Genomic DNA, 15421 nt, shown 5'->3' with positions numbered 1-15421 from the left:
ACACTTCCGGATGGAGAGCCCACTCCCCGAGATGAAAGGTCTGTCTGTTTAGAAAATCTGCCTCCCAATTGTCCACTCCTGTAATGTGGATGGCAGATAGGAGACAATCGTGAGCTTCTACCCACTGCAGAATGCGAGTCACCTCCTTCATGGCCAAGGAATTCCGAGTCCCTCCCTGGAAGTTGATGTAAGCCACTGAGGTGATGTTGTCCGACTGGAATCTGATAAACCGGACTAAAGATAATTGAAGCCACGCTAACAGGGCATTGAACCCTCAACTCCAAGATGTTTATGGGAAGAGAAGACTCTTCCCGAGACCACAGGCCCTGAGCCTTCAGAGAACCGTAAACAGCTCCCCAGCCTGACAGGCTGGCGTCCATAGTCACAATCTCCCAGGAAAGTCTCAGGAAACAAATGCCCCGAGACAAATGTTCCTGTGAAATTCACCACGAGAGAGAGTCTTTTGTTAGGGGTTCCAGATATATTATCTGTGATAAATCTGAATGGTCTCCGTTCCATTGACGGAGCATGCAAAGCTGCAGCGGTCGCAGATGGAAACGAGCATAAGGAATGATGTCCATAGAAGCTACAATCAGACCAATCACCTCCATGCATTGAGCCACTGTTGGATGAGAGGCAGACAAGAGGCGCCTCATAGGGTGAGTATGTCTAAATAGAAGAAATCACTTGATATGGTGACAAGTGGCAACTCACATTTATATGGGCACTGCATGTAGTGCGCATGTAACAGACTGGAGACTACCGGTCCCTCCAGCGAGACAAACCAGGCACAGCAGCAGTAGGGGGGGGGGGGGGGAAGAACTGCAAACAACAAGCAGACACCACAATAGAGTTTCCTCCACCAGGTAGCATGTGACGTCACAGTCACAAGGTAGGCTCTGTCAGATCCAAGAATGAACTCTGACTTCCAATCTGCTAGCTCAAACACCAATACAACGTGATTTGGCAAAACAGTGAGGGATATTACAGTGTTGTTAAGAAGCATAAAGATATATAGAAAGAATAGCAGCCCAGAGTTCTCTCTTTCCACAAGAGTGTTCCAACAGACTGTCTCAAAAATAGCCAAACGACTGTGTCTCCACAAAAAGTGAGTGTATGCATCTCACAGGAAGTGAATTGCCATTAAAAAGTTTTTAATTGACTTCTGGTGGGTGGCGTAACAAAATGGCTGCATTCCTCTGAAGCTCTGAGATACCTCAAGAAAGAGAATCCTTATACAGCCTGAACCCCTTGCCATCTGCATATCTCTTGACAGCTACGTGTCCGAGAACCAAGGTGGATAGAGAACATACCATCTTCTCTCCCACGGAAGTCATATTAAGCATTAAAAGCCATTTGGCATAGTGGCGAGCTCTTAAGCGCCACACTGTACATAGTAATCCTCTCAGTATTTACTGGTTTCTTTTCCGATGGAGGCAGAAAATTATGTTGCTGCACAGTTACTCGATATTTTCCTGCCTAGATTTGAACGCTTATCCTGTAACCTTAAAACTTTGCTTGGGGTGATTCAAGCAACGGGGGGCCCACCTGAAGGAACCTGACCCTGTGAATAAGCGAACTTGCCTCTCGGTACAAGACCCACAGCACTCACCTACTACAACTCTACAAGGGTCTGCTGCATCTGACGACTCAGCAAGCCTTTTCTCAGACTTGGCCGAGGGATCTCTGCCGCATGGAACAGGCTCAACATCCACCTGCTACGGCTACTGCGAGACTGGAGAGGCTATGTGGAGCCTGTATAATAAGCGCCCCAGTGAAGGAACCAACTCTGGGTACTGAGAGGCAGAGCATGGAATCACTACTTGTTCCTGAGCTACTGCGAGACTTAACCGCTGCGCAAGTTGTGAACTTGGCACTCAGAATTGATGGCAGCTTCTCTGATATTTCGCAATACTCAAGTTTTGGCCCGCGATGGCCCCTTCCTGAAACATCACTTGGGCTCACTGCAATTACAAGTGGCGCGGCTATGGTCTCCCCCCAGCGCTTGCAGTTGTTGTCGAATGCATCACCTCTCCCATGCTGTTCTATACACCGAGTGAACTGGCTGTCTGACCGTTGTCCCTCAGAGGCACCCAGACTCACCCGCAGAGCAAGAGGCATCAGCTGATATCTCCCCCCCAGACTGGCTCTCACGGTATCATGGGGCATATTTCAGAACTTGAATTAATGTGAACCCATGTTCAGGGCAATATCGAATATAACGGTGGAGCAAGGGGGCATTGGCTGACTGACTGTTTGAACTTCTTGACTACGGGCTAGTGTACCGCCTTGATCATCTATTGTTTGAACTGCCCGAGATCACTGTGTGAGGCTTACATTTGGGGGTGCTCCAGAAATAGAGCCGCTGTTTATATCTAGTGTAGGCTTGACTGTTCTATGTCTATATGCGGTGTTCACTTATTTATCATGTACATAACGGTCCACCTTGGTTGTGATAACCTGCTTGCTCTTGCTGAGATAACCTGCAACTCATGCCGTCATCCTATCATTATCACCGCACTTGTAAATGTGGTAACACGAATGCTCCCTGTTATTTGATTATGTTCTTAAATCTTTACTGTTTGAGGGGTTGGTACCGTTTGTAGTACTTGCAAAACTATAGCCACTTCTCCCATAGTAGCTTGGGATATACATATTCACACCATACTTTTGGGGGGTCACTTTACCTCTCTTAGACCATCTAAGTAATCTATAGCTCAATTCATACAAACCTATCATATATTCATGTGTTCAATGGTATAACAGGTGCTCACTACATTATTTCAGGCACCATCTCAAATGACGTATAGGGTATTTGCTAACTTAATTATATATTCTCAGCATAACACTGGTCATGGTAATGGTCAGGGGTATGGCTCATTTAGTTAATTAGTATTTCCTGGAGCCTGCATATGTTTGTTTATGTTTTGTATTTAGGTGTGTTCAAATCTGTGGGGGTGCCACTTTCAATTACACCACTGTGCTAACCCTTGTGATATTCTTGCATTACACACGCCTGTATATTTAACCTGCTTGATCGTACACTATCATATATTTAACCTCTTACAACGACCAGGCATAGTAAATAAACTCTACATTTAAACTATGGCAGCACCCGCTCAGTTAACAAGACTAGAGCTGTTGTAGACTCCTTTAATGAAATTCTAACGCCACCACAAAACATTTAGTTTTCTCCCTGACTGGCAACATGGGTGGGGATGGTTATGAGGACAATGATGCTTTGTTTTACTGTTTGGTTATGTGTTATGGTTGTTTTGTCATTTGTTATGTTTGTTTTTGTTTTGCCCTTGCTGAGATAGCTTGCAAGTCACGCCACCATCTTACCACTATAACCGCACTTGTCAATGTGGTAACGCGAAGGCTCACTGTTTTTTTTGTTGTTGTTGTTTTTATTATGTACTCAAAACTTAACTGTTTGAGGGGCTGGCACCGTTTGTAATACAGCGGGTTAGGGACCAGAGCTTTGCTGTAAAGTGAAAACCACCTTAAAGTGAAACAAGGCCGTTTTAGCTTTCTTTTCACTTGCCAGTGTGTTTAAAGACTTGAAAACATGTTTGAACTACCATATATTAGGGGTGCAATAGTGCTACGTTTAGTTTAACACTTGCACAGCACAGTATGCAATTAGTATTCAATAGAAACTGTACCTGTAAAATAGTGACAATTACTGTAGTAAAATTTGCCAGACTATAACACGGAGACACAGATTGCACTGTAATGCTGTAAAAAGGGTGAATTGCGCATAGCAAAATGGTGCCAGTCACTTTTCTCGCAATCTCACAAAGATTACAGCACTGTTTCAAAATTCTTGGAAGTTGAACTTCAGCTCCACAAAGTGCTGTATTAGCGAAGCGCTGTAAAGTGCAGCGCTGTAAAGTGAGGTATACCTGTAAAATGCAAGAAGGAAAAGAGGGCGCCACAATAGCGTAATATTGTTTGGTAATGTGAGTAACAATATAAGAACAGGTAATATGCTTACCAGAACAAGAGGCACTGTACTGTGACCAGTGCGTGACAGTTTGCTAGCACTTAACAGTGGCTAGTACACTGGGGGGAATACGTTCCTTGGAGTCTTTTCAGATACCCCCTGAGCAAACTTTTCTTGGTGCTTGTAATTTCAAATAGAGAATCGGACTTGGCGTGTTGTTGTATTATGATAGATGACAACTTCCTGTTTTTTAAGATACAATGTGTATATAATGCTAACAAATGTAACTACTTGCACTCGCTTTTATCTGAGGAAACGACCCAGTTGGGGTTGAGAAACGCGTCATATTAAAGCAATTTTAATTAAGAAGTTGTCCGTGCTTTGTGGTATTCTATCATAATACAACAACACGCCAAGTCCGATTCTCTATTTGAAATTACAAGCACCAAGAAAAGTTTGCCCAGGGGGTACCTGAAAAGACTCCAAGGAACGTATTCCCCCCAGTGTACTAGCCACTGTTAAGTGCTAGCAAGCTGTCACGCACTGGTCACAGTACAGTGCCTCTTGTTCTGGTAAGCATATTACCTGTTCTTATATTGTTACTCACATTACCAAACAATATTACGCTATTGTGGCGTCCTCTTTTCCTTCTTGCATTTTCCAGCTTTTTTCCCTACTCTCTGGGACCAAGAGGAGTTGCCTGCCTTCACGCCATTATTGTATCTAAGAAGAAAAACACCTACACGGATTCACAGAAACTTTTTATTTTAAGGACACACTCACAAGCTGATTCACGGTAGAGTTGTACACTGACTTTGTTCGTTAATTTTTTATGATATTTGTTTGTATTTTATCAGCGCGCTTTTTTTATCCCCACCTGGGATATCCTATGAGGTATACCTGTACCTGCAAAACTATAGTTATTTCTCCCATAGCAGCCTGGGACATACATGTTCACACCATACTTTTAGGGGGGTCACTCTACCTCTTTTAAACCTTCTAAGTAACCTATAGCTCAATTCACACAAACCTATCATATGTTCAGATGTTCAATTAGGCTTTTGATATTATCATCACGTTACGCAATGGTATAACAAGTGCTCCCTACATTATATCAGGCATCATCTCGAATGACTTATAAAGGTATTTGCTAACTTAACTATATATCCTCAGTACAACACTGGTCATGGTAATGGTCATGGTATGGTTAATTTAGCTAATTAGTATCTCCTGGAGCCTGCATGTATTTGTTTATGCTTTGTACTTAGGTGTGTTCAAATCTGTGGGGGGTGCCACTTTCAAATTCACTACTGTCTAATTCCTTTGATGTTTTTACATAACACGCGCCCAAATATTTCACCTGCTTGATTGTACTCAAATCATATATTTAACCTCATACAATGACCAGGCATAGTACATAATCTCTACATTTAAACTATGACATCACCCGCTCAGTTAAAGGGACAGTAAACCTTAAAAATAATGTTATATAATTCTGCACATAGTGCAGAATTATATAACATTATTTAAGTGCTATAGTTCTAAACGGCTTTTTTCCCTTTTAATATGTAAAAATTATGGCGCTTTTACAGACCCGCTCTCTGCTCTCTGCTGAGCGGGTCTGTAATATTTAGTCAGCGCATCGGGCCAGCTGTATAGTCACAGCCCGGCCCGACCGCGCCATAGCACTAAGTGCAGCTCGCTCCTGTCACAGGAGCGAGCTGCACTTAGTCTTATGGCACGGTCGGGCCGGGCTGTGACTATACAGCTGGCCCGATGCGCTGACTAAATATTACAGACCCGCTCAGCAGAGAGCAGAGAGCGGGTCTGTAAAAGCGCCATAATTTTTACATATTAAAAGGGAAAAAAGCCGTTTAGAACTATAGCACTTAAATAATGTTATATAATTCTGCACTATGTGCAGAATTATATAACATTATTTTTAAGGTTTACTGTCCCTTTAACAGGGCTAGAGCCCTTTTTTTTTTTTTTTTTTTTTGTTTAGTTCAGTTATGTTATAAAAAAGAAAAATTCACAACAGTGTGTACAAATATTTCTCGAGTGAAAGTTATTGATCTCTTAGTTACATAAAGGAAAAGTATACTAACAGGATTTATCTTTTTGTCTATACCTACTAAAATGCGCCTGATTTTCCTCTCTTCACTAAATGTATGATACTCAGCCCTGCGTGGCGCAATTACATGTAATGTTTTGTGAACCTGTATACAATGTTAGATATAAACAAAATTTATAAATAAAAAAAAAGTTTTTTTAATTAAGTTTTTTTTGCATGCAAACTTTTTATTTTCAACTTGTAATACGCGTGCTACCTAATGTGCGTAAAAAGTTTACTTTTAGTTACGTCAACGTTCAAGCTAAAACACTACATAGCGCACCATTTGTAATCTAGCCTATTATCAGGCTAATATTTGTTTTAAAAAAACATTTTTATATCTAGCAAAGGGTTTCATCACTGCTTGGTGTATGTTTCCAACAATGAAAATGTTAAATCACTAATGTGCATGTGTTTCTTACAATCTAAGGGTTTGATTACCAGTGGAATGCTAAATATCGCTAGCGTGCAAGCGATATTAGCACTCCACTTTGTAATAGCAGCATACGATAATTTGTTCCCATAGACCGCATTGTAAAGGCAATTTTCAGTGCCGTTTTTTTTCCAACACCCAAATCCCACCAACTTTAAAGTCCCAAACCTGCCCCAAACCTGCCTAGTGCAGTTCTTTTTTTACTAAAAAACTAGAATGCCCTCTATTTTGAGGGCATTTGGGGCACTTTTAGAAAATTAACCAGAGATAGCGGTAGCAATAACCAGCCACTTGTATTGGCTGGTTAATTATCACTCCCACAAACGGGCAAATTTGCGCTCCACTTGTAATCTAGCCCTAAATGTTTAAAGGGACAACGTAGTACAATTTTTTTGCCCCTTTAATGTGTTCTCAATGATCCATTTTATCTGTTGAAATGTATTGTTCAAAATAGCTCATTTAACTTTTTCATTTGAAATAGCTGATTTTGCCTTTTGCATCCCCACCTATACTGAAAATTAAACTTTCTACTTTACTTCAATTATCTAATTTGCTTTATTCTCTTCATATTATTTGCTGAAAAGCATATCTAGATATGCTCAGTAGCTGCTGATTGGTAGCTGCACATCAATGCCTCATAGGATTGGCTTACCCATATGCATTGCTATTTCTTCAACAAAGGATATCTAAAGAATTAAGCAAATTAGATAATAGAAGTAAATTTGAATGTTATTTAACTTTGTATTCTCTACCTGAATTATGAAAGAAAAATTTTGGGTTTAGTGTCCCTTTAACTACTGGTTATAAAAAAAAAAAAAATCTATGTAAACAAGGTGGTTTGGGGGGGGGGGGGGAAATCATGTTCCAAGTGTGAGGTGGGATCTAATGCACCGGGAGATAAGTTAAGTAATTGCCACTCCAGCAGACTGGATTATGCCAATGTGCCACTGCCACTCAGCTCATCCAGCTGTAAAGTACTGTCTGTGCCGCATTCTCACAGTGCTGCAGCCGCACTCACTGCCACCTTGGCCCCCGGGCCCTGTGTCACTCACTCTGACTCACACCATCACTGAAAAGTCCCGGGCCGCCACACATTCTGCCCACCCCCAGACCTTTGCCCTCAGATGACCCCCGCCCTCCTACCTCACTCTTCACTACAAATTGCAATGTACCGCCGGTCTGGGTGGGCCACTGTACCGCCGATCTCTCTGGCCATCTTTGGGCATCACTCACGTGGCTCAGCCGACAGCCTCAATTTCAAAATCACAGTGTGACTGACAACAACAGTTACGAGGCGCCAGCATCCTCCATTTGTTTCCCTCTCAGCTCCACCCCTGTCCGCCTTCAGCCTCTCACTGACTGACCGAGACTCTATGCACGTGACGCACAGTCTCTAAGTCAGATAGGTGTTACGCTGAGTGCCAATGTGCAAGTAATCTCTCTGAGATGCCCACACACGCCCTCCCCTCCCTGACCTCTGTCCATGAATAATGCTGCATAGCAAGCAAAGCAATTAATAGCAATTAGCTAGCAAGTACGAGATCTGGAAGTGAAGTGCCTGTGCCAGTCAGTGTTGTGTGTGTGTGTGTGTGTGTGTGTTGTGCGCTGTGCTCACATAAATGGTTTGTTCAATACTCAAGCTGTTTTGCCAATGCCGCCAGCCAGGCAGATCTGGCCCTGCCCAGGACGTCTGAAGGTACAATCATGTTATTTTCCTATTCAGTTTAAGGAAGTTCTATGAAATCTCATGAGATCCCAACAAAGCATTACCTCAGCACTGCTGATTGGCTATTATGTTTATTTTTTCAACTTGCAGTTGGACAGCAGCTGAGATATAACTGTTTACACAGCACTTACTCTAGTGAGCTGAGGAAATTTTAAGGTAAAATATCTTCCTTTTTTACATAGAGATGCTCAGGTGATTTTTTTGTCAGCTTTCTACACTTATGCTGCATTGCTTTCAAGTGATTTAGAATATGAGTATTATGTCCCTTTAAATAAAATAATGTCTTAATATAAAAGGACATAATACTCATATGCTAAGAAAATTGAAAGTGATGCAGAATAACAGAAAAAAGCGGATATGAAAATATCACCTGAATATCTCTCTGTAAAAAGGGAAGTATTTTTACATCGAAATGTCTTCAGCTCAGCAGAGTAAGTGCTCTGTGAACAGTTATACTTCAGATGCTGTCCACCTGCAAGTTGAAAAAATAAACATAACAGCCAATCAGCACCAGTAGTGCTGAGGTAATGCTTTACTGTAAACTCATGAGATTTCACCGAAATCTTGCGCAATTTCATTGTAAACTTCCTGAAACTGAAAAGGAAAATAACATGACTGTGCCTGCACATGCCAGATGCACACTCCCTTGCAAGTCCTGGGACTTATCATCCTGATTGGCTGCTTATAGTCTCTTTGCAGTGGGGTGTGAGAAGGAAATTTTAAGGTAAAATATCTTCCTTTTTTTACATAGAGATATTCATGTAATATTTTCTAGTCAGCTTTTTACAGCTATGCTGCATCACTTTCAAGTGCTTCAACATGTGGGTATCATGCCCCCTTATCATTAGGCACATAGAATTCACTACAACGTTTCAGGCCTGAATAGCACAATACAGACAATCTTTGGGGTCGATTTATCAAGCTGCAGAGACAGGGACGTACATACGCGCCCCTGCCCACTGCACCTCGCCTCTGGCGGGCTCAATTCCGCTGTCGAAATTCAGCATTGCACACGAACGCCAATAACTTGCGGACAGGAGCTGTCAATCTCCCCGGTTAGACGAGACCGGGGAGATTAAAATTCACTACCTAAGAGGTGGCAAAAAGGTTAGGGAAGCATGACCTCTGCTTGTTAAATATGGACTGCAGGTTCTCTTGTGAGAACCTGCAGTTGTACGGGGGCGAAGTCTTTGATAAATCGACCTCTTTATATTGCTAATTTTTGAACTGTTCATTTAAACACATTTACATCTATTTAACTTTAGCACCATCTGCTGGACATATTTTATTGCCACAACCTTTTATATACAGTATAATAATATATATACAGGTAGCCCTCAGTTTATGCTGGGGTTAGGTTCCAGAAGGAATGGTTGTAAATCGAAACCGTTGTAAATTGAAACCCAGTTTATAATGTAAGTCAATGTGAAGTGAGGGAGATAGGTTCCAGGCCCCTCTTAAAATTGTCATAAGTAACACCTAATACATTATTTTAAAAGCTTTGAAATGAAGACTTTAAATGCTAGACAGCATTTTAAACCTAATAAAATAATCACACAACACAGACTTCACTTGCATTTTTCTGCAAACAGTTCTTTCTATGCATTCCAATCTGGACTGAGTTATAGAAAGGAAGATCTTGTTCCTTTGAAATCTGCTCGATAGCTCAGGTCTGGTTAAACTGATTCATTTCAGCTTGCTTGGCTTTGCTGTAACACAAGCGGACAGCTCCACATACTGGCTATTTTAATTAATACACTGCTTCTCAATGCTTTTCAATAGCAGCCACATGACTGGAAAAAAAGGTTGTTATTCTGAAACGGTGTAAATTTAACCGTTGTAAAACAAGGGCCATATGTATAAAATATATATATATATATATATTTATTTTTTATTAATTTGTTACATATTTCCAACTGCTACTATTAAACCGTATTCAATTTGGCTATATTGTTAAAACATCTGCCTATAGGATCATATCCATCCATTACCCACAGTTCAATATTTACAAAGTACAGATTCTACTTTTTACAAACATTTCTATGCTGATTTTTTTTTTTTTTTTTTTTTTTACAAAAACCTCTCTAAGTTCTTTAGGACCATGGTGTCTAACTTGCATATCCAATAAAATTCATTTTGTTGAAATCATTTTTACGGCTGACCCCATTTCTCTGTGGTTGCACTTTTCAAAAAAATGATTAGAGGCTAAAGCCTGTGTATCTTTACACCTAATATTTCAGCGATGCTGACTCAGGGACGAATCTGTTACATGTGATGTAAAGGCAATAAAAAGGTTAAACTACTATTTCCTCTTTATATGTGTATACCCAGACAACGGTCATAAAAGAACCTCATAACTCAAATGTACTGAACTCATTTATTTTCTGAGGTGTGTAGGAACAAATTTCAGTAACATTTGTTCAGCCGTTCAAAAACTTTTTTTTTTTTTTTTTTTTTTAAAGGAATAGCATTTTAATGTGGAATGTGTGTTTAAAATTGTACTACGGGGAAACTTCAATGGATCCATAGTATAATTTGAACAAACACAATGTACTCTTTGGTTTTAAATTAACATAGTATGCAATTTATACACAAGTAGAACATGTATACACAGGGCTTGAAATTTGCAGTGGTCCACTAGTCCCACACAACTTAGAAACTGAAGCGAACTTTTTCCTTTCTTTAACATTGAGTGGACTAGTAACTTTCCCCCTCTATGCAAGTAACTTTTCCCCCTCTATGCAAGTAACTTTCCCCCTCTATGCAAGTAACTTTTCCCCCTCTATGCAAGTAACTTTTCCCCCTCTATGCAAGTAACTTTTCCCCCTCTATGCAAGTAACTTTTCCCCCTCTATGCAAGTAACTTTTCCCCCTCTATGCAAGTAACTTTTCCCCCTCTATGCAAATAACTTTTCCCCCTCTATGCAAATAACTTTTCCCCCTCTATGCAAATAACTTTTCCCCCTCTATGCAAGTAACTTTTCCCCCTCTATGCAAGTAACTTTCCCCCTCTATGCAAGTATCGTTTAACCCCTGACTAGTAAACCATAGTGATATTTTTCCACCCCTGTATACATATCTTTTTACTGAACAGAGGCAAGTAGAGCAGGTATATATATGTGCTCCCTGTGCACAGTACAAGCTCACACTGAAACAGTCATACCTTTAATTAGAATAATGTTGTTAACACATATGCATCTATTTAAATGTAAATTCCCTCATGAATGAGCATTTCAGTTTGACGATTTGAAAAACCAATTAATAAAACAACTGAGAGAGATGGAGTCAAAGAGATACTAGCATTTTCTAAATTTGAATTTGTAATATTATATACACACACACATATATATATATATATATATATATATATATATATATATATATAAATATCAAAGTAGTGAGAATGTATGTATGTATGTATATATATATAGCTAGATAGATAGATAGATAGATAGATAGAATATGTGTGTGTGTGTGTGTGTGTGTATATATATATATATAATATATATATATATATATATACACATATATTTTTTTTATTTTTTTCTCACACTTCAGTACATAAACACATTTGCATGCATACACACACTGTGTTACCCATCACATTTATTAAAGAAATATTGTGTGTATGTATATATGTATATAAATATATATATATATATATATATATATACACACACACATACAGTATATATATTAACTTGTTACATATTTCCAACTGCTACTATTAAACCGTATTCAATTTGGCTATATTGTTAAAACATCTACCTATAGGATCATATCCATCCATTACCCACAGCTCAATATTTACAAAGTACAGATTCTACTGTTTACAAACATTTTTATGCTGTTTTTTTTTTTGTTTTGTACAAAAACCTCTTTATTTAAGTTCTTTAGCGTTTTATGACTGGGAAATTATATATATATATATAGTGTAGCAGGGAAGTGCACTCTCACTCAAACGTCAGCTACCAGGGTGCTAGTGAATAGTCATACACAGCATACAAAAGAAACTTGCACTCGCTGGATTTTTCAAAAACAAATTTACACGGTCACAGTAAATTTGTTTTTGAAAAATCCAGCGAGTGCAAGTTTCCTTTGTATGATATATATATATATATATATACACAGTATATATATATATATATATATATGAGAGAATGTGTGTCTGTATATATATATATATATATATAGACACACACATACACATGCACTTTAGACTTAAAAAATGAAGTTGTTTACTTTTACAAAATGTCAGTGCCAGTGGGGTGTCACTTTAAAAAAAAAGAAAGCAAAATAAACTATTTGACGGAGGCAAAAAAAACATAATTTTCCCAGCTAGGATTTACCATCACTTTAAAAACACTTTATATTATACACGTTTAAGACTAGAGATGTTAGTTGAGCCTCCAGCCACATACAACGTCTTTTGATGACGGATATTTGCTGTGGTTGGCACGGGTAGGTGGTTGGCAGCTTCCGGGGGTGTGACCCACTAGTGTGCGGTGTCTCCTTGCAGATGACGCAATGGACGCGCCGGGCGTGCACCGCTGTGAGCCGGAACATGATGGAGTTTAGGTGATTGTATCTGTTATTGCTTATTACATTATTGGTTTATTGAATACATAATTGGTGCTAGGGGGGTATAAGTATATCACTGTTTTTGGTTCACTGATATTGTTTGTCTGAGGACGGGGGTGAAACCCCGAAACGTCACAAAGTAAAATTGTTTTGAAATTCAAACGGAGAGTGCCTGCTTCTTTTTGGGATTGTTTGCACTTTTGCTGTGCACCCCGGATTATAATTGAGAGTGCTTTACCACTGGATTTTGATATATATATATATATATATATATATATATATATATACACACATACACTTTAGACTTAAAAAATGAAGTTGTTTACTTTTACAAAATGTCAGTGCCAGTGGGGTGTCACTTTAAAAAAAAAGAAAGCAAAATAAACTATTTGACGGAGGCAAAAAAAAACATAAATTTTCCCAGCTAGTATTTACCATCACTTTAAAAACACTTTATATTATACACGTTTAAGACTAGAGATGTTAATTTTATGTTGTCAATTGATTATGCTAAAGGAATGCAAAATGACTTCTTGTATTTGTAGATAAGCAGTTATGTGAGTAAGTGCTTTCTTGTTTACTAAAACAATCACATTATTAATGATATTAAATATGTTAAAGCAATGTATAATATTAACTATCAACTTTAATCTTTGGCAGCAAAATGGGTTAATAGGACCATAAAACTAGAATCCTCTCCATCACTTTGTAGCAACACTTCAGCGTTTGGTGACTTTACACATTTATTAGCATCACCCTCAGTAAGAGCAGCACCCACTCACCTGATGAGAGCTGCATCCAGGCGCAGATCTTGTACACCGTGGCCGTGTTGCAGAAGAAAAACAGCACGAATGACACGATGCAGGAGATGATCAGTGTCATGGAGAGGCCGATAAAGAAGGACGCGGCTTTAAAGGCTCCAGAGGGGATAGAAGAAAAATCGGTGACGCTTCCTGTGCATGTCAGTTCCTTGTTAAACCCGCTACCTATGCAGTAATGGAAGAGACCGAAGTAGCCAGCTTGAGGGGTGTCAATTCCGTCCCCGATCCAGTAAGGCTGAATGAAACACACAATGTTCACTATGGCAAATAGAATAGTGAATATCGCCCACAACACCCCTATGGCCCGGGAGTTCCTAATGTAATTGGCATGGTAGATTTTAGCAGCTTCTTGTGGGGATAACATGGCTAAGCCCACCTCTTGCATACCACCAACTAAAGAAAATGGAGCTGAGGGGAATGAGAAAAAAATCACATCATCACCAGTGAATGGAAAGGGTCCGCTTCATGGCGTGAGTGCGTCATTGAGATTGATGTAGTCGGTTCCCGTTATACACAGCCGCACGAACACCGTCTTTTCCCAATGACAGCTAAAAAAAAAAAAAAAAACCCAGTCACTGCGACTTGCAGCAGTTCAGCATCCGAAATGTATTGCTAGAGGACGGTACCATGGATAGTTCCGGGGGCGGAGACTGTTGGGTTTGAGAAGGACGGTTAGGTCGCTCCATTAGAATGACAGGAGGGGAGCTAGTCAGAACATATTATTTATCCCCGTCAGACGCTGCGCATGGGCGCGCCCTGCAAGAAGAATGTAAATAAGTGCGAGGCGGGAATCTGGGATGTCCAACTGGGATTGTTGAGTTTGAGTAATAGATTGGGATAAAAATACATTCTAGTAGTCTTATCAATGTAGTGACTATATTCCCATTATGGGCTCGATTAATTATTGATATTCTTATTTTCTCCTAAAAGTTTGCATGAGAAATAATGCCCCTAGTTATCATTAAAAAATGTGCCTAAAATTGGGCAAGTTCGACTGTAAAATTCTCCTACTCTGTTCGTATTCTCCTTGGAGAACATGCGCTAAAAAAGGGTTAAATTAGATCCATTTAGGGCTCTATTTATCAAGCAAGAGCGCACAGGTGGTGTACATATTTGCTCCTGTCCGCCCCAACTCGCCTCTGGCAGGCAGGCAGCAATTCGCTGCTGGAATTTAACATTGCACACGAGCACTCTTGTTAGAACATGCAGTCATAGGGAGGAGAAGGGCTTGATAAATTGAGCCCTCAGTCATATATATTTCATATAGTTCTCCTCATTAATCTTCCTAGTTACAAATTTATCATTTATATAGTACTAGTCCTAAAGCCCGTATACACGGCCCATTTTTTGCAATACAACGGTTCCACCCCTTGCTCTCTCTCTATCCCCCCTCTCTTTTGCTCTCTCTGCCCTCTCTCTTTTGCTCTCTCTTCCCTCCTCTCTTCTGCTCTCTCTCCCCTCTCTCTCTTTTGCTCTCTCTCGCCCCTCTCTTTTGCTCTTCCCCCTCTTTTGCTCTCTCTCCCTCTTTTGATCTCTCTCTCTCCCCTCTCCCTATTTTGCTCTCTCTCTCCCCCTCTTTTGCTGTCTCTATCTCTCCCCCTCTCTTTTGCTCTCTCTCCCTCTCTTTTGCCATCTTTATCGCCCCTTTTTTGCTCTCCCCCCTTTCTTTTGCTCTCTCCCCCCTCTCTTTTGCTGTCTCTCTCCCCCTCTATTTTGCTCTCTCCCCCTCTCTTTTGCTCTCTCTATCCCCACACTTTTGCTATCTCTCTCCCCCCTTTCTTTTGCTCTCCCACCCCTC

The 15421-nt window shown here is 40.1% G+C and overlaps 1 protein-coding gene across 1 annotated transcript in view; it reads right to left on the bottom strand.

The window, feature by feature from the left end:
* Positions 1–14089, bottom strand: part of LHFPL3 (LHFPL tetraspan subfamily member 3) — a 375927-nt gene extending 361838 nt beyond the window's left edge. Inside the window, exon 1 of the mRNA XM_053716546.1 lies at positions 13585–14089. Coding sequence (XP_053572521.1) covers positions 13585–14008 — 424 coding nt within the window. The 5' untranslated portion in view covers positions 14009–14089. The remainder of the gene's footprint in view (positions 1–13584) is intronic.
* Positions 14090–15421: the final 1332 nt, after the last annotated feature.

Source organism: Bombina bombina, chromosome 6 (assembly GCF_027579735.1).
Source record: "Bombina bombina isolate aBomBom1 chromosome 6, aBomBom1.pri, whole genome shotgun sequence".
NCBI lineage: Eukaryota > Metazoa > Chordata > Amphibia > Anura > Bombinatoridae > Bombina > Bombina bombina.
The sequence above is the reverse complement of the archived record's forward strand: the minus strand, read 5'-3'. Positions and strand labels throughout refer to the sequence as shown.